The sequence below is a fragment of the Apis cerana genome, linkage group LG1 (assembly GCF_029169275.1).
Source record: "Apis cerana isolate GH-2021 linkage group LG1, AcerK_1.0, whole genome shotgun sequence".
In the NCBI taxonomy this organism is placed as follows: domain Eukaryota; kingdom Metazoa; phylum Arthropoda; class Insecta; order Hymenoptera; family Apidae; genus Apis; species Apis cerana.
In genome coordinates this window covers 2,855,534-2,882,801 of record NC_083852.1, presented here as the reverse complement: position 1 = coordinate 2,882,801, position 27,268 = coordinate 2,855,534, and the positions used below count along the sequence as shown (strand labels likewise).

General features: G+C 35.7%; 1 protein-coding gene and 1 long non-coding RNA gene across 29 annotated transcripts in view; one reads left to right on the top strand and one right to left on the bottom strand.

The window, feature by feature from the left end:
- The window catches only part of LOC107992839 (protein muscleblind), a 455,871-nt gene that overhangs the window by 24,399 nt on the left and 404,204 nt on the right, over positions 1–27,268 (bottom strand). For 6 of the 28 annotated variants that reach the window (XR_009832666.1, XM_062085041.1, XM_062085090.1 and 3 more), the window contains 2 exons: positions 16,963–17,004; positions 16,306–16,435 (listed from right to left, as the gene is read on the bottom strand). The exons of 1 other annotated variant lie outside the window; for it this stretch is intronic. Coding sequence is in view for 22 of the 27 variants with exons in the window: in XM_062085041.1 (XP_061941025.1) it covers positions 16,306–16,435; positions 16,963–17,004 (172 nt within the window). In the remaining 5 variants the exon portion in view is untranslated. Of the gene's footprint in view, positions 1–4,865; positions 16,436–16,962; positions 17,005–22,854; positions 23,041–23,730; positions 24,396–27,268 lie in introns of those variants that run through there. 21 more of the 28 variants (XR_009832635.1, XM_062085025.1, XM_062085049.1 and 18 more) reach the window with 8 other exon arrangements.
- LOC133667337 (uncharacterized) lies at positions 902–7,342 on the top strand. The gene is made up of 2 exons (XR_009832736.1): positions 902–1,847; positions 2,046–7,342. It is a non-coding gene; the product is annotated as an uncharacterized LOC133667337 (long non-coding RNA).

Below are 27,268 nucleotides of genomic sequence, written 5' to 3'. Positions count from 1 at the left end.
AATAGTAATTCTATCTTTTTTTTTTGTTATTACTTTTTATAATATTAAATAAATCTCTTTATTTTGATAATTTTTTTTTAATACTAATTATAACGATAGTAATAAACAATATATTGAATAGCTTTTTATATAATAATTACGATAAAAATAATCATTATATAAAATAATAAATCTTGAAACTACGTTTAAAGAAATGAAATGGAATAAAAAACGAATTTCATTAAAAAAAAGAGAAAAAAGAAGAGATTCTTAACTTTATTTTCAAAATCGAATCTCATTAGTTCAAACACCATTCAAAGCATCCTGTCTATAATTTCTCATAGATGCGGCTGCATTAGACGTATCTCGACAATAATTATTCACAATTAACGCGCAACGTTAATGAAATAAGCGTAATCAAGACAATGGCATGATAGATATATATAATAATAATAATAAATATGTATAGTAACAATACATATGTATATAATCTATATATATATATAAATATATATATATATTTATATTTATATATATAAAATACATGGCAAACCGTTCAATGGCAAGGTATTCGTACTAATTACTGAATAAGAAGCGTGCATCTCTTTCTTCGTGAAGGTTTTGTTTGTAGGGGGGTGACGACAACGCTTTCGAAATAGCATGATAATAATAATAATAATAATAATAATAATAACAATAATAATAATGATAATAATAATAATAATAATAATGATAATGATAATAATAATGATAATGATAATAATAATGATAATAATAATAATAACAACGATAATAATAATGATAATAATAATACTAACAATAATAATACTAATAATGATAATGATAATAATAATAAGAATAAGAATAAGAATAATAATAAGAATAATAATAATTATTATTGATGTAATAATAATAATAATAATAATAATAATAATAATAATAATAATAATAATAATAATAGACAAACACCAGATAAGGCAGTGGTTATTCGCAGTTATAGTTGCGGTGAGCAGTCGTGAGGGAGATGCCCCCAAAAGCTACGTGTTAGCCAAAGTTATCGAAGGTTCAGGTGCATCACGTTCAATCGTTCCAATTCCGAAAGGAGAAATCGTGAATAAAAATCCGAACTTTAAAAAAATCATCCCTCGTGAGTAGGTACTAAAAATACCTTGAGGTATCAAGTATCGTTGAAAAAATAAAGCGTGAAATGAAATATAAAATGAAACTTCGGAGCGATCGAAGCGCCACCATCCCCCCTGTTAACCTTGTAGGTTAGCAGCATTAAAAAGTTCGGGCTTGCATCAAAGCACCATGACGATCTGCGCGAGAGTTAAAGTTTCTTTTCTTTCTTTTTTTTTTTTTTTTTTAGTCGCGAGGCCGTGGATAGGACAATTGTCTTCCTATATGGACGGATCGTCTCGTATGGACGAAACACCGTGAAATTCGTCCACGGGTGGAACGTGTTCGTTTCTTGCTACACCAACAAAAAAAACACCACACGACTAAATGGTTCCTGATCCACGTGGACCGGGATCGTTATTGACAAACAAGATTGTTATTAGAGAGAGAGAGAGAAAAAAAAAGATAAAAAAAAAAGATTAAAAAAAAAAAAAAGAACACATAAATGAGAGGTAACACAGGCACATTACCACGCATGCATCTCGAAAACTCGTTTCACCTGTTCAATCAGCGTCTGGCGCTTCTAATGCAGACCCGAGACTGGGTAAAAAACTGGTTACAATAATGAGTCTACCTGTCCGCAGCTGTCTGTGTAGACGACACAGTGAGCGTTTTGGGGGACCACTTGGGCCCCGACAGTGGCTAAGGCTGCTAAGGCGATCCACATGCAGCAAACGAGGCAGTGTTCGGTACGGTTTTTTTTTTTTTTTTTTTTTTATTTATTAGATATATATATTTTTTTTCGAAGTATTTTCGAAGTAGCAGTAGTTTTTTTTAAAAAAAATTATTATTACATATTATTACATATTTTTAGAATTTTTTTTTTTGTTTTTTTTTTTAATTTGGTTTTAGTTTATTTCATATGATCAGGTTTTTAATATTGGCAGTCGGTCGCGAATTCGGTTGAGAAGGCACCAAAATCAAAGTGAAGCACGTCGAAACGTGCCCTCGGAGCACCCAGGTACATGTACACGGAAAAAAAAAAAGAATTCGAGTATGTTGTAGGTAATAGTAGGTAATAGTGGTAACAGTTTGTTGTTGTTATATATATATTTTTTTTTTTTGAGGATGAGGGTATTTTCATTTGTTTTTTTTTTTTCAAAATCATTGTCGCATTTATCGTCGCATCGTTCGTTGGAAGATGTCCGCCAAAAAAAGTAGGGGATGCGAAGATAAGAGATATTTTTATTCGTGGTATTTTTATTTTTTGGCAAATTCGTAATTTTTTTTTTTTTTTTTGGTCGATGGACATGGTCACAACGGTTATTTCGTTATTTTCCGATCATGGTGCATGGAGAAAAAAAAGTGGTGGTCGATGTGGGCGGCAGGGAAGGGGGCCAAAAAGGGGGGAGAGTTACAACAGAATGATAATGTGAATATTATTCACGGATGATGAAAGAAATTTGTATGTATATATGTATGCATGTGTGCGGACGCGTGATAACCGTGTGTAAATTTATCACCATTATTAACGATAATCATCGCGCGCATCATTGCGGTTGTTTTCGATTTTTCATTTTTTTAAAAATTATTATTATTTAAACGTATGTTCGTTAATCATCACCGTGTGTGTTTTTCAATATATGACAAAAATAATGGGATATATATATATATACATATATATGCATGTACCAGGGTGTGCACGAAAAATATGTGCGTATGTGTGTGTGTGCGTGTGTGTATGTATACGCGGACACAAATATAAATATATATATATATATGCAAAACACGTCGTAAATAACACGATAAATTGTCGGTGGTTGTTTCACGGGGTGATGGGCGAACATGGCAGCGATAATGCGGCAGCGGTGCACACATACCAAGCCAGTTCATATATATATATATACATATATATATGTATTATAAACCATATATATATATATATATATACGTGTATTGATGTGTACGTGTGTCGATCACGGTATCCACGGATAAAGAAAAAAAAAAAAAAAGTCATCGCGGAGGAACGATCGAGTATACGTTACAACATGTGCACAAACAGGACAGGTACGGGCGTGTTGCGCGCAGAAGAGAATATACCGTGTCCGAATTCGAGACCGAAAACGGTAATTCCGAGGATAAATACGATATTCGTGAGACGGCCCATCACCGAGAGACGTATTATATTTCGTTTGTCGATCGATATATGTATACACATATATATATATATATATATATGAAATACACGTGATTGTATTTAATTCATTTTTTTTTATCGTCGTGATGTAACAGAAACGAGTGTGTGACGACACAAAAAAAAATATATATATATATATATATAACCCGTTGAATAACGTGTGACGAGAGAGTACGAGTTTCGTTCGGTGGGAGAGGAGGAGAAGGAGGAAAATAAAAATCGGGACGTGAATTAAGAAATTTATTAATCACGATGAACGAGGAAGGGACAGGAATGAAAATCCCCGCCGGAAGAAAGAGAAGGGAGAGGACGAAAACGGGAGAGGACGAGAAAATAATATAAATATATGTGTATATAGAGAGAGACAGGGAGAGAGACAGAGAAATAGGAGAGAAGAAGCGTAAGGTTTGTCATGTGCGCGGGAGGGAGAGAGAGAAAGAGAAAGAGAGAGAGAGAGAGAGAGAGATTGGTCACAATCGCCACATGAATGCAATTAATCGGAGAAGGATGCGGGATTGGATTTCGCAGCAGTCGTCGCAGATTCCGTGGAACGGGCGGGTAACTCAGGCACGTGCGGCGTTTCAGGATCAATTTCGGGGAGATAGGGTGATTCGGGCACGTGCGTGGAGGGCCGTAGTGCGGTCGTGTGGCCGGACATTCGGTACAGTGAGAGAGGGATCGGGGAGGTATCGTCGATGGAACCGGAATGTAAGCGTTGACGGGACGGAGATCAAACAATTGTATGCGTGGTAATTTGTCGGTCGAAAGACGTGCGTTGGAAATCCAGGCGAGGGCAAGCATGAAACAGAAAGTTTAAAGAGAAGATTATGAACGATCGCGCGATTCAACGTGCAACTGATTGTTTTTTTTTTTTTTTGGTCGGATCGCATGTGTGTACGTGTGTGTGTATCGTGTTATATATATATATACATTGTCAATTATTTTCCTTGCTCTCCCTTGTGCGTATGTATGTGTGTATGTATGTATGTATGTATACGTGTGCGTATGTGTGTAATGTGAGCATGTAATGTGTTACACGCATTAAGAAACAAACAAAAAAAATGGTACAAGATTCACAGCAATGACGATATATGATATCAGCTACGATCTAATATGGCCTCTCTCGTTTCTCTCGACGAGAAAGCGTTGTATGTTTGTTACAAGGATAAGCGGATAATTGGAATGAATATAATTTAATTCGTTTCCACGAACCAAATGCAGTCGTGCTTTTTCTCCGCAAATATAAATATATATATATATATATCGTGAAATAATATAAAATATCGTGTTCGCATGCGCTTAAGCTTTATATTATTTTTATGTTATGTTCGTGTGATCTTTTTTTTTTTTTTTAATTATTATATGTTCAGTATTATGTGACGTATATATATATAAATATTGACACCATGCGCGTGTTGGTAAGTAACGTTCATGTCGCAATGTTAGGAACTGAATCGCAATAATGAAATAAATTGAAAAAAAAAAAAAACAAATATATATATATATAGACAGAGATAGAGAGAATGCGAATGAGAAGAAAAGACATAGAAAATAGATATAAAGAGATATATAGCAAAGAAAACATTTGTTTTTATTTCGTTCGTACATGATAAGTAGCGATGAAAGATACAGAGAAAAAAGATACGAGCACAAGCCATCGATTATAATAACATTCTACGGTACGCGTGTCGCGTGTGAAAGCCGTTAAAAAAAAAGAGATAGAGAGAGATGTATGATCTACGTGCGCGCTAATCAAAATACAGAGAAGAAGCGGTTTTTCTAATACGCGTCTAAAAAGAAAAGTGTCTCGCTGGATACAACGAGATATATATGTATATAATTAATCGTGAAGCTCGAAGTGCTTGAAGCTTGCATATGCGACAAAATAAAGTGCTACTGCGATACTTACATCGGAAAGAGTGCTTCACATCGGTTTCTATATCGACACAGGTGTATACAGATTGGACAGAATCTACGATCTAACCGGCCGATCCAAATATCACGTTCTTTCTTCGTATTCTTTTTCTCCTTCTGTACGTATATATACAATCTGTATACGTAGTGTACATGCATCCTCTTCTGGAGTTATTCGATCGACAAGTTTCACGATGTATTCGAAATAAAGAGGGAAATGATGAAAAGGACAACCGATGAGAACCGATTCTGTCCATTCGTATCCACCGATCGGCCGTCACACGTTGGACGTTAGAGTGCGGCGATAAACCATCGGTCAAATCGTCCTGGCCATTCGAGTGCAGCTCCGGTTTAATTTGCTCCAGGTCTGTTCGTGCGGTGCCATGAACATTTATTTTACGTATTCGCGATACGTAATGGCATCGACGAGTTTCATATCGCGTTATGTATATAAATATCTCTTTTCTTTTTCTGGAACCGTCGCGACTACTGCCACTGGGTAGCAGTGTGCGTGTGCGCGCATGCGCGTACGTTTCGTGTCACCTCAAACGTGAGGTTAAGAGTCAAGAATGGTGAATCGAAAAATAACCGTTAAATGAAAATTAACGGAATGTATATATTTGTCTTTTCGTTATCACTTCCCCTTTTAAGAATCTCACACTTTTTTTAGAATCGTTTCCTTTTTTTCCCTTTTTTCTTTTTTTCTTTTCTCGTGGTCGATGACACAGAACGTCGCGTAGCATATGATCGTCGAACAATTCTGCGTAGCACTCTTCTCGCCTTTGAATCGCAAGGCAAATATTTTGAAAGCGATCGAAACAGGTGAGGAGGCCTCGGCGCGTTATAGTACTGTATAATACATATATGTATATACTTGATGCGATCAAAAGCGTGGATTATTTCATATATATATATGTATAAGAGATATATGTATAAAATATACATAGGTTGTAAAATAGAGATGCATGAATACAGCCTGTTTCGGTGACACACACCCTTTGGAATCACGATTATCCTCTCGGTGAAGCGTTTTGCCCACGGTTAACCGAGACTCGACGTGTTGCAAAGGTCTCTCTCCATGTGCCAAGCAAATTACAAAACAATTCAGTATATATATATATAGGCACACGCGCGTAAATATATATTCTTACACAGGCGATAGCGGCTAAATAATATAATAATCGAAGCTGAATAAGAAGCCGACCGAACGCAGGAAGAGTTTGGGGTTCGTTACTTGGATATCGGAAGTTAACTCGAAGAAGGTCGATTTCCATACCTTTGTAACTTTCTCATTGTCGTTATCGATCATCTTGTTGGACTGTTGAAAATGTTGGGTATTTCCTACTGGAATTCGAAGGGAAATTTAATCGAGATAGTAAATCGATCGATTATTCTAATTTTTAGGCCATTCCTCCTTCCTCTACATTTATTTTTCCTTCGAAGCAATTAAAGAAGACGAGTCTATATAATGAGATATATTTTTAAATTACTTTGTAATTTAATTGACTCGTCGGCATTTCTTTCCACCCAAGATTTCAAAACTTTTGTAAGATTGGCGTAAGTATTTATATCTTTTAACCCTTTTCTCTCTTCTTATTTAAAATAATATTTTTGAAAATCTAATAAAGAAAAATCTTCAATTTTATGCAAAAAGAGCTTTAATTACTCAAAAAGGAACTATCGTTAAACGTTTTGACATTTTGATCCAACAATTTTCATCGATCCAAAAGATAATCAAATCGCAAGTATATATATAAATTCATGTAATTATATCGACCTTCTTCCCTTCTTCAATTATTAGTAAAATAATAACGGAGAGGGGGGAAAGGATAAGTCTAATGTGGCGATTGTTGATAAAAATGTGGCTCAGGGAGCGGGAACGTCGACGTGATAAGATAAACGGATAATATACCTAGATATTACTCCTTCGTGCCTCTGAATTTCGCAACTAAAGCGCAAGGATAAGCTGTGGTAGAGGCGAAAAGGTCAGGAATATGTGTATACATATACACACTTATCATACGTGTGTGTGTGTGTATATATATATATATATAAAACGTAATTTTACGGTCAGAGAGACAAGAAAGAAATAAGATAGTTTAAAAAAAAAAAAAAAAAAAAATATACAAGAACGCTCGCTTTGATGGCGTTCGTCATAATAAAGAAGCGGCTAACATCTACAAGGTTTCAAAAAACGACCGTGTGCTTGGCATCGTTCAAGGTGTGGGCTCTTTTCAGGTGAGAAACGAGCAATTTTACACCGTCTTGGAAATACAAAACAAAATTTGAAACGAATATTTTGCACTTTCTTTTTCTCTCTTTTGTTGAATCCATCGAGAGTGACGCTGTTAAAAGAAAAAAAAAAAAATGAATCGAGGAAAATAAAAATAAAAATACAAATATTCGCGCAAAATAATGAGCATCTTTGAACCAAAAATTCATAAAAATTATAATTGGTTTTGCTGCCGGTAATTCTCGAAATGCGAAAATAAATTGCGAAAAGGGATGCGCTAACGATTGATAAATTCAAAAATGTAAAAAAAAAAAAAAAAAATACACATATATATATATATTTGAAAAAAAGAACGCTAAGAAGGTAAGTAACAATACAAGCACCAAGTCGAACAGATTGTCGAAGGATATTAAAAAACAAGGGAAGCAGGAAGCGAGGCTAAGAACTGTGAGCAATAATGGGCGCAATATCGAGTAATACGAGTATATGTATATATATATACATACATATATATATATCGTATAATATGTATATATATATATATATGTATAAATATAAATATATATATGTATAAATATTACAAGGGATTAGCGAGTTCTCGGGAAATTCTGTTTCGATAGAAAGAGATGAAATAAGAAGAAGCATTAATAAAACAAATATTCATGCATTTCTCAAGCATTATTATTACAAATACTGGCTGACTCCTTGACAAACCCCGTGAGCGTGCACGCGCAAAAACGCATTCGGGACCTCGAAGACTCATTTGCATCATCGTTTATCAATTTTTTCATTCGTTCTCTCGAAATTTCGTTATATATTGTAATATATATCTTTTCCTTTTCTTTTTTTTTCCCTTTTTTTTTTCTTCTTCTAAATATTCCCTAATGACTGTCTCATTCCTTCCTACACTTTTTCTATTCCCTTTTTCTCGATCATAGAATATATATATATAATTACTTCCCTCTGCTCTTTGTCTCTGAGTCGACGACGCAGACTACACGAGGCTATATCATATACTCAATTATATCGTATTATATCGTATGTACGTATAATGTCGTTAAACCATCGATAATTGTTTTAATTCGTTTCCTTGACATTGAAAAAAAAATTGGACGACGTGTCGTTATCTCTTTTTTTTTTTTTTTTTTCCATTTCTTTTTTTCACTTCTACCTTCTATCATTATCGTTTCGCTTTATCGGACCTGATGATATCGTGCAACGTACGTGTCACATGTCTGCACGTGTGTGTGTATATGTGTGTACGTGTGTGCGTGCACTAAACGCGTTACAAGAAAATTAGCGCGTACTTGTTTCACAATAGTCGAATCGTTTCTCTTTCTTTTCAATCATTTCTTTTTCTCGAATGTTTTTCTCGCCGATATATATATATTCACGTTAAATCATCTTCGACGTCGTCCGATTACGTACGCGACCGATGGTCGCACATTATATACGTACACGCTCGATATTTGATTTTATTTATCGAACGTGCCCATGAGGACGAGTATAATTGAGAAAATCAGAGACAGAACACGGTACACGATAATGAATACTACCTGTATGCGCGGTAATATTACGCTGTTTAACGCCGTAGAACGTTTATAATTCTTATTTGACATTTTTATGTGTGTATATATGTATATATATATACACACACACATATATATTATGTATATATTTATATATAATAAAGTCAGCATAGGTCGTAAGATGGCTCACCCGCCATATTGGGCCGGTCATCTTGCGACGTTGCCGACACGATTTCTTCGTTGCACGATATCTAGATGCAACATTAATCGATAGGTATGCTTATATTTTATATTTTAATATAAATATAATTATTATGTAAGTATTATATATATATATATATATTAGACATTAGATGCTTTCTTTCAATGTGTTTTTCTTTTATCTCGAGTTTACTCTTGTATACTCAAGTACACGTGTGTCGTTTTGTGTGCAACGGTGTACGAGTGCAAGGGGAAGGCACTTCCGCTGTTTTTCGATCGATACCTCACTGAAATCTTGGGATCGTGTATCTTTTACGCGATGATTGTCCTTTGAAAAATTTATTTCAATCGCAAAAGTTATTAAAAAAAAGTAATAATAATAATAAAAATAAGCTAAATATTTATATCGATAAATATTTAGAAAATTTTTTCATTGACAGATTAATTAGATTATTAACGATTAAATTTTTAGAAAGTTCCCAATTCCAGGATTTCAATGTGGATCTAGAAAAAAATCAGCCACCCTCGATAGTGTACGTACAAGTGTGAACAGCGAGTTGAGGAACCCTAGAATTGTCGGTTCGTGTGCGTGACTCGTTAGAAACCGGAAAAACGCGTACAACCTGTGCACATCCTCTGTACGAGGCATTCCAGTTCAGGAGGCCATTCGAATTCGTTCACGAACCGTATATCGTTACCTTATCGTTACGTATCTTTGTGTACAGGGTGTATCTATTTATAGGAACCGAATATAGCAAGAATATTCTGCTCAGTGTGTCGATAGAAAATTGTACGATATTTCTTCGATTGCACCAAAATGTCTTCCTCCCTTAACTACCTATGTTTTTACAAATTCTAATAAATATTTTTATTCCTTCGAAATTTAACGGTAAAATTAATTTAATGGTAAAATTCTAAAATTACTTTATAATTGATTTTCAGGTATCGAATAATACTTGAAAATAATTTACGATCTTTTGATACAATAATGATAAATATATAAAAGTATTCAACAGAAGAATAAAAAAAAATTTTGAAATTTAATTCAAAATTTATAAAATTACGTATCTTACAATTATATTGCAAGAACGTAATAAATAAATAAATAAATATTTAATAAAACAAGAATAAAAATAAAAACATTTTAAATTAGTTTGCATTTGTATTGCAAATAACATATTGGAAATTATTCTACGATAAAGAAAAATTTGTAGACCCATCACATTTACACAAGATATACATCTTATATCTACACTGACTAGAATACCTTACTGAAATTCAATCCCACGTTTCGCATACACCCTGCATCATGTATGTATCTCTGTGTGTGTAAATGTAAAAATGTAAACATGTATGCCTGAGTACATGTACGCATGTCACGTGTCCTCTACAGTTACTTGTCAGTATTATACATCGAGAACGTACTATCACAACGAATCGCCAATCTCTTTTCTTCCAGAGTTACTCCGCATTTGGCCGCGAGACACGAGAGCAATCTCTATCAGTTTGTGTTTTTCGTCTATCGAACGATACAAAATAATACGCGTGTACACTCTGTCGCTATGGAAGACCGAGTTTCTTGAACAACGTTGGGACGAGAAAGGAATATATCGTGTGAACTGACCGCGAAGAAATTGCCTCGACATTTTTTGTGCGTGTTACGTTCGCGCGCACGTACAATACGTACACATTGCGTGTGTATTGCAATCGTAGCTGAGGGATTGCGATTCGAATCTTGCGACCAAAACAAAAGAAACCGAGAGGAGATCGAAACACGCGTTTGCGAACTTGTGGACATCGTTTGTAATGGTTAATCATTTTTCATTTTTCGAACAATTCACTAAATAAATAAAATTCACATAATTGTTAATCGAATACGAATCGAAGGAAAAATTTGATATTTTCAAAATTTGTTAAATAATCGTTGTCGCGTAGTACTTTGTTGTACCTCGCGGTTTCTTTCATTCAACATAACCTCTCTTTTTTAACTATCTTCATTGTATATGCCAGTGAATACTTAATGTATATATATAATATACGTATATAATAATACATACAATATAATTTTATCCTCGATCTTACTTTCTCCTTTAATGCGTTAAAGAAAATTATTATTTACATACACACACATATATATGTATGTGTGTGTTGTGTGTATGTTTATATTTATGTATATATATATATACTTTTTTTTCATCATTAATTATTATCATCATCGTTATTTATAATTCATCGTTATCCTCGAGTTTTCAAATCACTGGCAAACACGTGTAAGGATACGCTGAACAGAGAAATGAATTCTACTCATTCGCGTGACATATTCATTTCGCGTGCACTCGAATTAAATTACTGTTCGATGAAGAAATGCACAAATATATACTATATATACTATAATATACTAATTATTCCGACGCGTATATAAGATATACATGTATATATATATCTCTTTATCTTCCAGTGTTGGTGTGTATTTGTTGAATTTGTGCGGTCGTGTACCATTCGTAATGCGCATGTGAACTCGTTTCACGTACAATTCTTTTTCGTTTCTTTTTTTTTTTTTCTTGTTATCAGCTTATTAAAGTCTCTCGTCTTCCTCTCCGTATCTCCCCTCCTCTCGCAAAAACTTCAGCCTTCTCCTTTACGCGAGTGTTTTTGTTTGTAAATGCACGTTTTTTTTTTGTTATATTTTTCCTTTTTTTTTCGTTTTTTTATTACATAATATTTATTATATAATTCTTTTTTCTTTCCTCTTCAATATATTCGTTATATATTATTTTGCGCTTGTTTTGTGTGTTTCTTTACAATTCGGCACGATTATTTCGTTTTTGTTTCTCTTCTCGGCTAAATGCATAAGCTCGTGAGTTGCAATTGACGAGGTTCACTGTGTGCAATTTCCTTTTTTTTTATTTTTATTTTTTTTTGAACTCCCCCGAATTGAATCCGTGTCAGGGCAAAATGAGGCTTGCCTTCGGTGTTTCACGCGCTATTACAATGCTAATAGATAAATATATTATATATGTATATATGTATGTATGTATGTATTAATCATAGCACTAGATAAAATGAGATAGGACGAAATCTCTCCGCTAAAATCTATGCACGTACGTTATTTTTAATCATACGAATTAAAAGGATCGCCCGAACACGACGGCGTTTCCATTTTCCAAAATCTCATCGATGTGTGCAAGGTGTTTCTAGGAAACATACGTTACTATAATAGTTCTCAATTGATATCCCTAAAAGCTAATTGGAAAGGGTGGGAGGTCGGATCGGTAGAAATTCCAGTGACAATTCCGACGTAACACCAGTCTCTCAGTTGAAGATCGATTTATTCAACCCTTAAGGCCTCAAGCTGGATAATTCGTGTAATCTCCAGAATATTCAAGATTTCGTTTCAATCGTTTAAATTGTTCTTTTTTTTTTATTGAAATTGAAATTGATAAAAACAATTTATAAATATATTTTCACTTATACTTGGGATGTTAAATTTATAATTTATTAGATAAACAAATCCTTTGAGAAGAGAACTTTAATGATTTTGTTTTGATTTTCTACATGGATTTCTACGAACACTTGAAACCCTAAAAGGTGTCTCTAAATCGGATTAAGCGAAACGAATATAAGAATTATATTTCTCGAATATAGAAGACTAGGTAAAAAAAAAATGTCTGTAATTCACTGTCTTTCTCTATTTTCCCGTCCAGCTGCTCCCCCTCTCCATCTCTTTAAGAGTAACTTATATTATATATATATATATATATATATATATACATATATATATATATAAAATATGGTAAACGATTAAAAAATAGTTAAAATTTAAGAAACGATAAACAAACAATATTAATAATAGGGAATAAAATTCGATCGATATTTGGACTATAATAATAATAATAATAATAATAACAATAATAATAATAATAATAATAATAATAGTAGTAGTAGTAGTAGTAATAGTAGTAATAGTAATAATAATAGTAATAATAATAATAATAATTTCTAGAAAGTTGACGGTTAACGAGAAAATATCCGACTAAAGATGGACTTCAACGGCTGAACAAAAAAATAAAGGGACTAATAATATTCTACTTAAAAAGAGAGGGGAGGAGGGGTGGAAAGAGGCAAGTTTATACGTGCACACGAGTATCGCACGTGACGTGACTTTTAGGCCGAGCAACGTATCCGTCCATCATTGGCGTTAGAAAATAAAAAATATATATTTAGAATATATTATATGCGTAATATATATATATATACTATATATAGAACAAACATCGATATAAAGTACGATAATAATAAATCGGAGGAACGATATTTCCGGTGTCGCAACAAAATAATATTCGAAACAAAACGAAACAAAAAAAAAAAAAAGAAAAAAGAAGTCGCGTGGCGACGAGAAATTTCAACAACTTATTCATTATACTTTATATATTTTCACCTTATCGATTCTACATCACGTAAGTATCGCGGGGGGAAAATTAATAACATATCTTTTCCGCTTCTTTTTTTCTTTTTTCTTTTTCTTCCTTTTCTAGAATCTACGCAACTAAGAAGGAAACGTTACACGCTAGAAAAATAATAATTAAAATAATTATAACACGTTGTTGGAGTAAAAAATAAAAAATAAAATAAAGAACAGAAAAACAAACGAAATAATAATTAAAAAGGAAAATAAGAAATGAACCGCGATCACGGTCGTGATTAAAAATATTTATTCCGGATGGCTCATCGTCATTGTGATGAAATTGGCAAGTCTTCGAAGACACAGAAGAAAGGGAGGAAACAAAAAAACGTGAAAAAAAACGCGATAAAAATTTGCCGTGCGTGGACGTTTCTCGTTCGGTTTATTATTATTTTTCTTCCATTTTTTTTTTATTCCTTTTTATTCTTTTTTTCTTTTTTTCTTTCTGTTTTTTTTTCTCGATCGCAACAAAAGGGACGAAGTTAAATGAAGTTAATCGTTTCGCAAAAAAGTCTTCGCGTCTTCGTTATTCTCTATATTCGTCACGTGTAAGCATTTACGTTCGAAACGCTCCAAGTGGAATCGGGTCGATAAGGCACTGTTCACCGACAATGTCTGACTAGAAAATGAATCTATTTTCGGAACTCTTGTTTACTTGTCTGTTTGTTTACTTGTCTGTTTGCGTTTCTCATCCCTTATTTCGACGTTTCATTTCTCGTTTCGCTCGCTATATATTTCTTTCTCTTTCGCTTGTAGGAACGTTCCCCTTTACGATATTCAATTCCTTATAATCAATATAATCATAGTGTATATACGTGTGTGTATATATATATATATATATATATATATATTTCTAATCTCACGATTATGTTATCACGCTAAATCAAAAAATAGGTCGGCAACGATTTCGATCTAATTACTCTTTCGATATTCCCAATTCCATATTGTATCCTACACTATCGTCGAAACTACACTATACCGTACGAAACGGAAATAAAAACGATTTGCATCATAAAAAAAAAAGAAAAAAAATACGTATCCCTCTTCGACCATGATCCATCTATCTATCTATCTATCTATCTATCTATCTATCTATCTATCTATCTAGGGGGAAGGAATCACGATCGCGAAGAGGACGATCGAACAACCATCATCTGTATATATTACGTGTGTCTAGCGGGACGTTCCCCTGCGAAAGAGAGAGAAAAAGAGAGAGAGAGTGCGAGAGAGAAAACGCGGAGGGCCCAGAAGAAGGAACCAGAGACGTGAAAAGGGTGGGGCGAGAAAAATATCCCCCTTTTCGAGTGGAGAGCGACAACGACCCTTCCCCCCTCCCCTCCCGTTTACGAGGTCTTCATCTTCTTGTACGGTTGCATGATCACCCCAGAACTGACCGGAATCGCTACCTGCGGCTGGGCCGCGATCGTGGCCGGGTTCGGAATCTGCGGTATCTGGGGTACACCCGGTACACCGGCTGCCGCCACGCTGGCCGCGACCCCAGGCATGCTGGCGACACCCGGTAGAACCGTGTAAGGATTCTGCACGTATGGATTTCCCTGGACGGCGGCGGCCGCGGCCGCGGCCGCCCCAGGAACGGCCGGTATCGAGGCTTGAACGTAAGGATTGGGAAGGATCTGTTGCCTCATCAGCGAGTAAGGATTGATCGGCGCTCCGGTCGGTGGCCTCGAGTAGGCCAAGATTCCAGCGGAGAGGGGGGAGGTGAGGGCGCCGGGAATCCCGGTCAGGTTCGGAATCACCGGCCTAGGTGTCGCCGCTGTGGCCGGGAGGCCGGCAACTGCCGGATTGCCGGCCGCTGCGGCCGCGGCTGCCGGATTCACCAGCGCTTGCTTGTTCAACGCGACACCGGTGTAGTTCAACGCGGTGAGCTGATTGATACCGTACGACTGGGACGCCTGGGAGAGCTTGATCGCTTTCGCGTAGTTCTTCTGGGCGACCTCTTTGGCGAGGGCGGCGGGGTCAAGGGACGCGGGCAATCCGGATGCCATGCCCAGGCTGTTGAGCATGTTTAAACTTGCCATGTTCGTGGCGTTGTAGTTGGCCATGGACACCATGTTCGTGACCGAGGGCACGTTCGTCATCGAGGCCATCGAGGCCATGACCACGCCCGGCATCGAGGTTAGGCCGGCGACCGAGGTCAACGGGCTCATCGCGGGCTGCACGCTGGCGGCCGACAACGCCAATTGGTTCTGCAATTGTTGCTGTTGATGCTGTTGTTGCAATTGGTGTTGTTGCTGCTGCTGCTGCTGCTGCGCCTGTTGCTGCTGGTGCTGCTGGTGTTGCTGTTGCTGCTGGTGCTGTTGCTGCTGTTGCTGCTGCGAAATGGTCGCGGGACTCGCGTGATTCAATTCGGGGGAGTTGTGCGCGTTTTCGGCATCGTGATTCTGCGTTGGATTCGGCTGCTTGTTATTCACGTTACTATTGTTACTGTTATTGTCGGCGGTTGGAGGTGGTGGCGGTGGGTTGTTGCAGGGATCCATCATCACGCCATTGTTGGCGTCGGCGCAGTTATTGACTGTGGCGCCGCCGGTTCCTTGGGAGGAGGAGGAGGACTGAACTACCACCGCGTGGTGGTTGCTTTGCACGTTCGGGGGTTGCACGACCGATTGGTTAGAGGTTTGGGTGGGTAGGGGTGGTGTTCCAGTGTACTCACATGACACAGGCACGAAGGGCTGCTGCAGCTGCATTAACTGTTGATAGGTCGTCGCGCCGGTAGGCTGATAGACCGGCATGCCGGACTTGTCGCCCGCCGGTCGTTTATACGGAACCATTCCTGGGAAGGCCTGTAAAACAGAAGCGTGGGAAAGAGTTGGCGATTAATTGGAACGATGGTTTCGTCGTTATGGTTCGAGAACCTTGAGTGGAGGCTTCTCGTTTCGAGGGAAGAAGCCTCGACTCCGTCTTTCTTTCGGTTCGTTCTCTTTTCGATCTTCTACTTTTCCTTTTTCTTTTTTTTTTTTGAAATTTTTTTTTCTTCCATGCGAGAAAAAAAAGGATCGTTTCGTATTTTCGGAATTTCCTTTCGATTAAAAGTTAAAAATTCAAGATTGTTTTCGATATGAAACGAACGGCTTTCGTGAATTTTTCTTCTACTTTTATTCAAACTCAGCACCTTTAATCAATAAAAGAGATTTTACGTTAAGCAATCAACATTACGTACAGTGCTGTACAATCGTTTTTTAAATTTAACTAAAATTTAACTCGATTCGCGAAGGAGTAAAATAATGAAAATTGTTTTTATTCAATTGTTATATGTATTAATGTAATCAGCTTTTTTTTTATGATTCAGTGGTTAGATTTCTGCACTTACAAAGTTCTCGTAGTAGAACGATCCGACAGACTTCATGTCCATCTGCAACAAAGACAGGATCGGTTTCAACTAATTTCGAGGATGAGGTTGTACGAGTTGCGTCTGTATAATTGGATTCTCGTAGGAAAATGACAGAGAGAAAGAGATAGAGAGAGAGTGAGAAAGAGAGAAAGAGAGAGGAGATGTGGTATCGGTTCTCAGAGAAACAGAATTAGATATATTCAATTTGTCGGATGGGTGATACACAACACGACAAAAGTAGGTGATAGTAGTAGTAGTAATAGTAGTAGTAGTAGTAGTAAATAGTAGTAGTAATAGTAAACTAATAGTAATAATAGTTAGTTAGTAGTTAAGTAGTAAATAGTAGTAGTGTGTAAAAGTTGTGCCGATGACGCAGCTTGCGGCGACGTTCCCAAATGACGACGATCGTTGTTGGATAACACTGTAAAATTCTCGTTTTTCTGTTCTTTTTCTTTCTTTTTTGCTTTATATATATATATATACATACATACATATATATATATATACTTTCTTTTTTTTTTTTTTTTTTGTTAATTTAATTTCTCGTTTCGGCTGTTTCGCTCTATTTTTTTTTTTTTTTTCCTTTCAAACATTTCAAACATTCGTTTTCCTTCGCAATCCCTGTTTCTACGTAAGATCGAAGGAGAAGCGTGTCAAAAAGACCAGTCAAATTTCTTGCGTAACACATGGAACACCATGTTGCATCGAGGCCAATTAAATCGAGAGAAATCGTTGATCCTGCTTCGATTCAGAGTCAAAGAAAAAAAAAAAAGATGGTCCATTAGAAAACGCATAACGCCGAACGCAAACATGGACGATAAGCTTTTCTTTCTCTTTTACTTCTCGGTTCTCCTATTTTTGAGGGTAAGCTTTCCAGCAAACAGAGAGAAATTAGAGACAGACAGCGGCAGAGAAAAAGAGTGGAATAGAGAAAAAATAGCGGGTGAAAAGGAAAGAAGAAGAAGAAGAAGAAAAAGAAAAGAAATATACGTTCATCCGTCGTTTCGTTGTTATTCTATTTATTTCTCGACAAAGTCGTGAATCTCGATCGAGCTTATCACGGCTAATCTGCCGTGTATATCTGTATATCTGTATATAATCTTAAGAGGAAGAACTCTCTGAACAACGGAATGCTGAGAAGTAAGATTTTCTTAGAGAAATTTCGCTTTCGGATTTTCGTTCGAATGAAAACTGCCTGACTGGTTGGAAAAAAGTAAATAAAAAGAGAGAGAGAGAGAAAGAAAGAAAGAGAAGGGGAGAATAGCGATAATAAAAAAAAAATATATATATATATAAAGTTCCGAGCTTGAAATACTAAACATGGATTGCACGGTGATTAATCATCGGATAGAAGAAGCGAAACGAAAGGAGAGAAAGTTTCTTTTCTTCTTTTTTATTTTTCTTTTATTTATTTATTTATTTTTTTGCTCTTTACTCAAGTGTATTGAAAGATTAAAGTTAGAAGAAGAAGAAGAAGAAGAAGAATAGAAGAAAAGATAGATAGAAGCTGCACAAAGTTTCAGATGCAAAAGCTGAGAAGCTGGTATAAAGAAAAGGTTTGTTGTCGAGATATATATATATATATATAGAGAGAGAGAGAGAGAGAGAAAGAGAGAGAAAGAGAGCGGATACGAATAAGATTTGTTTTGTTATACGAGTATAAATATATATATTGCGTGTATAAATATATCGAATGTGATAGAGGGATAAAGAATAGAAATAAAAAGAAAGACAGAGAGAGAGAAAGAGAGAAAAAAAGAATGTGCTCACGAAACAGCAGGACTCATGGTGTAATCAACCAGATGTACAAGTCTCGGCGTGTAAATAGTGGCGGAGAAAATTCGTTTTTGCCATTTACAAAGAGGGATTGAGGAACATATCGCAAGCTCAAGTGCAAGATATACATGTGAAACAATGTCTGTCTGTCTTTCGGTTTTATCGTAAAGAAAAAACGCGAAATAAAAAAAAAAATAGAAAACATATTATTCGAAAAATATTACGAAGAATCGAATAGATGATAATAGGAGTTTACATTAAAAAAAAAAAAGAAAAAAATAAAAATGAAACAAAAAAGAAGAATCGAAGAAACGACGAAAGAAAGATAAGAATAGTAAATACATTTAAGAGTAAAATAAGAGTTGCTCTTGAGCAGTGCTGTTCGCCCATTGTGGCAAAATCTGTGATGAAATTCTCCTGGCAACGATACCCACAAGCAATACTAAGAGCAATGGGTAGCAATAGAAATGAGAGCAAACTTGGATTTTTAAGATTTTAGGCTCTACTGCTTATTGCATTGTCTATTGCATTGCCGAAAATGCTCGATCTTATACGATATTAGCCGACGTTATCCGATTTTACCCGATGTTGCCCGAACGTTCTCTACAGGAACAGCTCTTAAACAGCACTGCTCTTGAGAGAGTATTTTTCACAATTTATTTTAAAAATACACTGCATTAAGTATCCATTATTAAATAATAATAAAAAAAAAGACGAAAATAATCCTCGAAAGTAATTCTCAAGAATTTTACTCTCAGATATATTCGCATCCTAAGACTGAAATAGCGTAGAAAAGTTAGCCTGTGTATATTAAAGCAAATCTACTGTGCTTTTAGCAATTTCGACGTACGACTCTGGAAACCAAGAGAGGAGATACTGTCTGACGAAGAAAGTAAAATGTTAAATTAAAAAAAAAAAAAAAAAAGAAAAGAAAAAAGGAAAAAAGAAAAAAAGGAAAGTAAGGAAAAATATTTCACGAAAAATATCGCGCATACAAGTATTTTTTTTTTTTTTTTTGGTTCTCTATTCGAAAAAAGACAAAACTTTCGTGTCATCGTCTAGAGCGTCGAGGGGATGACGCTTGAACACCATCACCTCGGTAGTCGCTTAAGCACAACATGCATCATCGGCGCAAGCTCAGAGTTTACACAGATCTAACGCTCCGTAAACGCAGTACCATAAAATGGTATTTCATTCACTTTTATATATCCTTCATCTTCTCATCTTTCTTGAAGTATATATATTTACATCGTATCATTAAGTTTTTCTATGCACAACCACAGTGCCACAACGGTCTCTTCTATTTTCTCGACACAGAAATCGAAGGAAATCGATCTCTTTTACGTTTCTTTTTTCGTATTTTCGTTTCTCTTATCTAATGCAGGTCCTGGCGATACGGAGATTAGAGTTATAGAATTTCGTCAATGATGTTTTGCTTACGAAACACGGGCGCATATCATCGATAATCTGTTAAAAATCCGCTAAAATTGTTGAAAATAATTTAGAAGAGTTGTCTCGAATAATATAATCGTTTCATTGCCAAATCATATTGATTGATTTTTGATCATCGAGGCAAGATTATTATCATACATAAGAGAGAATGGACCGAAACGTGGACGATGATCGTCGATGGTATTTCGTCGTGTATTCGACGATTCGAATTGAATTTGAAAAATTTCGAAAAATGCGCGCGTGATTCGAAACTGTGAAGCAATAGCCATCGATTGGATCGCGATCGATTACGAACGATCGTCATTCGATCGCCGATCCTCTCTTATTTATATGGAGAGGATTTCGCCAGAAGGGGGTAAGTTTACGTGAAAATTGATCGTGTATATCGTCAACAACCACGAACCTTTTTTTTTTTTCTGCAATCGATAAACAGTGATCCCCTTTTCCCCCTTTTTTTTTGTAATTTTTTCAAATTCGATTTTTTTTTTCGACGAAATTTTATTCGAAACATCGACGAATATATATATATATATTTTTTTCTTCTTTTTGATTTTTGTTTGGCGATTTGTGGTTGATGATCGATAAAAAAACAACGAAGCGATCTATAAATACATTACGAGGCGTAAGCTCTGATACGGACAACATTGCAACGAACGACAGAATACGAAGCGAAATTAAACGATGAAAAGTAAGTAAATTGTTTGAAGAAACCAAAATGAAAAATGAAAGAGTATAGAATGGAAGAAACAGAGAAAGAAAGAGAGAGAGAGAGAGAAAGAGAGAGAGAAATATAGATAGATTTATTAAAAATTTTGTTTCACGAGCAAAAAAAATTTCGAGAGAAAAAAAAAATTTAATTTGTTCGTGTATCATATGCAATTAATTGGTAAATAAAATTTAATTGGTGTATTATAGTAAATAATTACTGACAACAAAAAGATATGAAAAGATATGAAAAGAAGAAAAGACGGAAAAAAAGTAATAATGAAGAAGAGAGAAAATATAATAAAGGAGCGCGAAAAAAATTAAAAGTGCGGAGCTTTATATATCGGAGCTATATATAATCTGGAACACGCGCAAAAATTTCTCGAGGTTGAACATATGCTTTTCTCGAGGTTGAACAAAGCGCAACGAGATTCTTATTAGAAGTAATAAAAAGGAAAAATAGAGAGAGAGAGAGAGAAATAGAGAAGAGAGAAAAAAATATATGATATGATATGACAGAGAAAGAGAAAGAGAGAGAGAGAAAGAGAGAGAGAGAGAGAGAGCTAGAGCTCTAAGCGCGCTCGGCAGTGTATTCACAATCGCAATGAATTTATATGTCCATAAACTTAAAGATACGAGACTACAAGGAATTTCCGGAAAATGGCCCGAACTTCTTGATTTCGTTCTTCCGTTTTTTTGGAACACGCGCGGCGCTACTATCGCTTGCGGGTGTCTGGAAGCCTTTTGGAAGCAGAAATCGTGATTTAGATTTAGAGTACATACGTGTTTCTCGATGCTCGAATTTACTGGATCACAAAAATAACATTAATATTAGTTGCGATTATATGTATACTATTATGTATTATTTTGTTCAATTTCTAAAGTTGTTTCAAGCATTGTAAAAAGTGAATTACTATAAATTAGCACCAATAATTTATCTTTTCAATTGCGTAAAACTGGATATTTCTTCAAATATTTTATATTATTGCGTTTATTGTATCAGTTATTGATAAAATTTTGATGTTTATTTATTGCAAATATGCTTATATTGCATTGTTTTGTAATATTTATCGATTGAGAATTAAAATCTTTCTTTAATTTTCTTTAAATTTCAATTTTCTCAAAAAAATTATAGAAAGAAGAAAAGTATTCTCTTTCCTTTGAGATATTATACAACGACATTTAATAATATTTAAATCTCACTACATCTAAATTAAATTAAATATTTCGATCTCTCCGAAATTTGTATTAAAAATCGGTACATATATTAAATGTTATATTAAAAGCATTGAAAAAAAAAATCTAAAAAAATAAAAAATCTGTCTACAAAAAGCAAGAAACTCTCTAACAAACGGCAATTAATCAGCGTAATTCGAAACGAAATAAAACAATTCATAAATATTCTATGTATATACAAATAAAACATCAATTTATCAAACTAAAAAAAAAAAAAAAAAAAGAAAACCATTCCGATAATCTATCGAATAATTCCGCCACGAATATTCCGTAAACTCAAAAATAAAGCTATTTAAGGTGCTAATTCACAGTTACTCACCCTTCGTGATGCAATGGTTTCCAACCAACGTCCATCGGAAACCAATATGGGTGCCAGTACATTTTGAGAATTGAACTCTGAAAAATCGCTCACGAGAATTGTTCCTGAGAATATTTCTCACGAATGTCACATTTCATCGTGACAGTGACACTCTTTCAATGTCCACTCGCGAGAAATAATAATAATAATAATAATAATAATAATAATAATAATAAAAAATTATTAACCTTCACTCTTAAATGCAATCGCACCCTAATAATATATAATTAATACACAAAGAAAAAGAAGAGAAAGAATAAAAAAAAAAAAAGAAAGAAAAATGGAACGAAAACAGTTCGGGCCAATTTCGCGGAATTCAGCTACGAAAAAAAAGGAAAGTGTACTTCATGCATAAGCCGTGGTACCATTAGCAGATCATCATTGGAGTCGCGCATCCGCTTCTTGCCGAGTTCGATGCTTGCCATACTGGCGCTCTGAAGTCCTCCGGGAACCGCAGTTGCCGGCACTCCTGACACTCCGCCAGCCAACGCGCCCATTCCCGCTACGTTCGTCGGCATAGTCGCCGTCTGCTTTTTCATTTTTAGTTTTTTTTTTGTTTCGTTTTTTATTTCCGTGTTTTGCGTGTGTGTATTTTCGATCGTCCAAATTTCCCCGTCAATCCATCATTTTTTTTTTCCCCAATATATTTCATTTTTTTTTTTTTTTGAATTTATATAGGAATATATATATTTTTTTTTTTTCAGTTTCGTGTCCCGCAGAGAGATTACCACAGGCACGCCGACCAGAGATTATTTCGTCACAGAGTAGACGTTTCCAAGTTTCCAAGTGTTGTTTCGTTGATGTATATTGTAACAATTATACAGTAGTTGTGCAGTGTGTTTTTTTCCAATTGTATTATTATTATTATTTTTTTTTTGTTTTCCATTCGTTGCATTCGGCGTTATATAGACATAGTAGGTGGTTCAATATTTTTTTTTTTTCCCCCGGGGAATTTTCAGGTATCCAGGGCGCACAGAAGGGGGAGATTTTTCGGTCGGCATAATTTTTCGCAGGCGTTAATTGGCAGGTAGCGAAGCGCACGAAGGTATATTTTTGTCAGCAAGCATGAAGAAGCATCGTCAGGCGGAAGAGGGCAAGATAAAAATCAAAAAAAGAAAAACAGACCAGTTGAGGCTAAAGGCAAGAAACGACAGTATCGCGTATATAATAATAATAATAATAATAATAATAATAATATAATATACAATAAAATATCCAAGTTAATCCAAGTAAAACAACGTATTTTAATTATCCTCATTATCTATATGCATAATTTATGTACAACTTAATTCAAAGCGATATATATATATATATAAATATATATATATAGCTTTATATATATATATATGTATACCAAAAGAAAACAAACATGATACATTATACGTATATATAATATGTACATCTGCCACATTGATGAAGATATACATATGAATACACGTGTTTATGTTTGACGGTCGAACAACTCGTAAAACGACACGTGTAAATTAATGCGCAGACGCGACACGCTTCTCGGGTTACTCTCACACGCGGCGCTCAAGCCTTGACGCGTGTACTTAATTGCCTTGCATCCGTTCTACCGCGATCTGATCGCCCATTCTTTCCCGCGATCTCTCGTTTTTCATAATGGAAACATCGACGTGGAAACCCGGCAGGAAGGGTGTCGAGTCGCGATTGCGCGCCAACAATCACACGTTTTTTTCTTTTTTCTCTTTTTTCTTTTCTTTCTTTTCTTTTCTTTTCTTTTCTTTTTTTTTTTTTTTGATCCAATAAACGCGGTCGGACGAGTTGGAAGAAACACTGCGAAATATACAAACTGGTGCTGGTGGAAGGAAATAACAGAGATCGTGGTTTCGGCGTTTACCCGGACCGTGGTTCATGGATCCAGCTGAAAAAATACAAGTTTGAAAGAGAAAAGAGCGAAATGAACGGAGAGCTCGATATGGCGATATAGCATGTGATCCCCTAAAAAGAAAAATCTGTGAACAATTTTCTCTTTTTTTTAATTGAATAAAAATAATAAAGATGTATATATATATGTATATAGAGATATATATAAGGTGGATAGATAGAAGATGGGAATCTCCACTCTGCTCGGCAAGTATCTGCGAACTTAATAACAATGGACACCTTTGTACGTGGTTCGGTCAAACGTTTATGGGAGAAACAGGCGTGTCCTGGTAATTGGAAATAAAGTGAAAATAAAAAAAAGACGGATCAAGATGGTAAAGTGATAAGAAATAATATATATATATATATACATATACATATATACATATATATATACATATAGAATCGGAATACAAGGAGCGAAAAATAACCGGAGGATCGCCCATCGGGATATGGCGTTTCTGACATCAGCAACACCTGCAATAATTGGTCGAGCTATCTGTCGAAATTTATTAGTTTCACCGTGATATCCTCTCGTTTCATCCTGCATTCTCGCGTGTACCCCGCCCCCTCTCCCCCTTCCTCTTTGTTGATTTTCTTCGAGGTCGAGACTACAGAAGAATCGGAGATGGAAGAAACGAAGAGATAACCATTCTCGATATTACATCGCGCGCGACTTGAGCAAGAGAGAAGACGGATGAAACGAGAGGAACGAATCCTTTCACTGGTTCACAAACAATCATTCTGGTTCCTGAAAAAAATTCACGAAATATACACATTCGTTTAATTTATCTCATTCACGCCCCGCACTGGTGCTGGTTACTCGGTGGGTCGCCTCTCTCGAAGTTCCTCATCTCTTCCTGGACACGGACGACGGTCGGTTTCGTTCGAGATTGTATCGAGCGTGTGTGTAGGCGAATGTACGTGTGTAAAGTGCGTGTCATATGTGCGTGCTGAACATTGTGTGTAACATTTTGTATGCGGAAATCGAAATACTGTTGGACAAGTGATTCCTTACTATCGGCTTCGGTCCATCGTGCTTTTTTTTTTTTTTTTTTGTTTTGCATCACATCGCAGCGATGGATATACTCTTTTCTGTGGGTGGTATTATATCGCGCGCGCGCGCGCACACACACACACATATATATATATAGATATAGAGAGAGAGAGGACATATTTCGTGTCGCATTGTTTGACAAACATTCAGACATCAGACGGCGTTAGCAATTCCGAAGAGTGCATTTTCGAACAGTCGCATTGAATTCGATTAGACGATGGATGGATGGATGGATGGATGGAGGGGGAGGAAAGGGGAGAGGGGGACGCGATCCTCGATTACGTGGTCGATGATACGACGAGAGGTCGAGGTTAATCGATCTAATGGAATATCGTGGAAACGATGCGAGAGAGGGGGAGGAGAGGGGGGAGGAATGAATGAATGAATGAATGGGATGCTCGAAACGAATGGATAGATCAAAGGGCGGAGTGATTAAATCGGTTTATTTGACAAATTCGCCTCGCCGACCGCGATTGCCTTTTTATTTTATTTTATTTTATTTTGTATATACATATATATATATATACGAATTAAACTGTTCACGAGGCAATGATTTCTGCGATCAAACGTTCACGATTGATTTTAGTTGAATGGTGTATCGTATTATTCTATTGGGTTGGGACTAAAAAAAACTTTTTAACTTTTGTTTTTTTTTCAGAGAAATTCATTGTCTAATTCGTTGCACTTGATAGACAGAATCTAAAGCGAGTTTAATAAAAAAAAAAACAACGAAATTTATTTTCTTTATAAATGGCGAAAATCGAAAATCTACTTTTTAACCAACCCAATATTTAAAAAAAAAAAAAAAAAGAAGTAAAATAAGACAACAAATGACATGAAACAATTTTTACAAGATCATAAAGATCGTACAGAGATAGAGAATTATTTAAGACGAAAATTTCGCGAATCTTGGTGAAATCGCGCGGCCAAAATGGCGGATACGTGGCACGAGCTCGAGGCAAATTTTCAGACGAAGGGTTACTCCATCGGTACGCGGTATGCACCCTTGGGAAATTGAAAACCACTTTTAGAGAATGAGACTTCCCTGCCAACAAGCTGGTCTGCCGCAATCATCCATGTGAGACTTTTCTTCCATTGTGTCCGGGTGTGGCTGCAGATCTTCTGACGCGCGACGTTGCTGAAAATGTCTTTCTCGCATTCTCTCGTTTCTCTCTTTTTTTTTCCTTTCTTTCTTTTTTTTTTTATTATTATTATTCCTTCTTTCGTGTTTTTCCTTCTATTTTCCTTTCCTCTTTTTTTTCTCTCTTTTGTTTTCGCCAGTTTTTCTGATTTTCCTCGCTCTTTTCTTTTTTCTTTCCTTTCTTTTTTCCTTTTTTTTTTTCTATCTATCTATCCCCCGGACAATGGACAATTTTCGGTCCCCCGAAGATACTGATTCGCGAACGGTCGAAGCGTAGAATATCTATTCTCCCCCGTCGTTCGAGGAAACGTATGAATTTTTCCATCGGCTGCCTCTTCAGCTTGCCTCGTTTCTTTTTTAATTTTTTTTTTCTTTTTTTTTTTTTTGCAATTCCTCATCGATCGTTCCTCGAGATCGAGAATTATCTCTTAAAATTCGGGATCGAAAACGAAGATCGCGCGCGAATATTTTTTTTCAAAATTTTTCACAAAGAAAAAAAAAAGAATCACGAACGATGATGGTCGTTCGAGGAAAGATCGCGAGGTTTCATTTATTTTTTTTTTTTGTTTTTTTCTCTCTTTTTCAACAAATCTCGAAATTTTCTTCAAATTCGCGAAGATCGTCGCGAGAACGCGTGCAAACGTGAACGAAGACAGGAGGGATCCAAGAAACA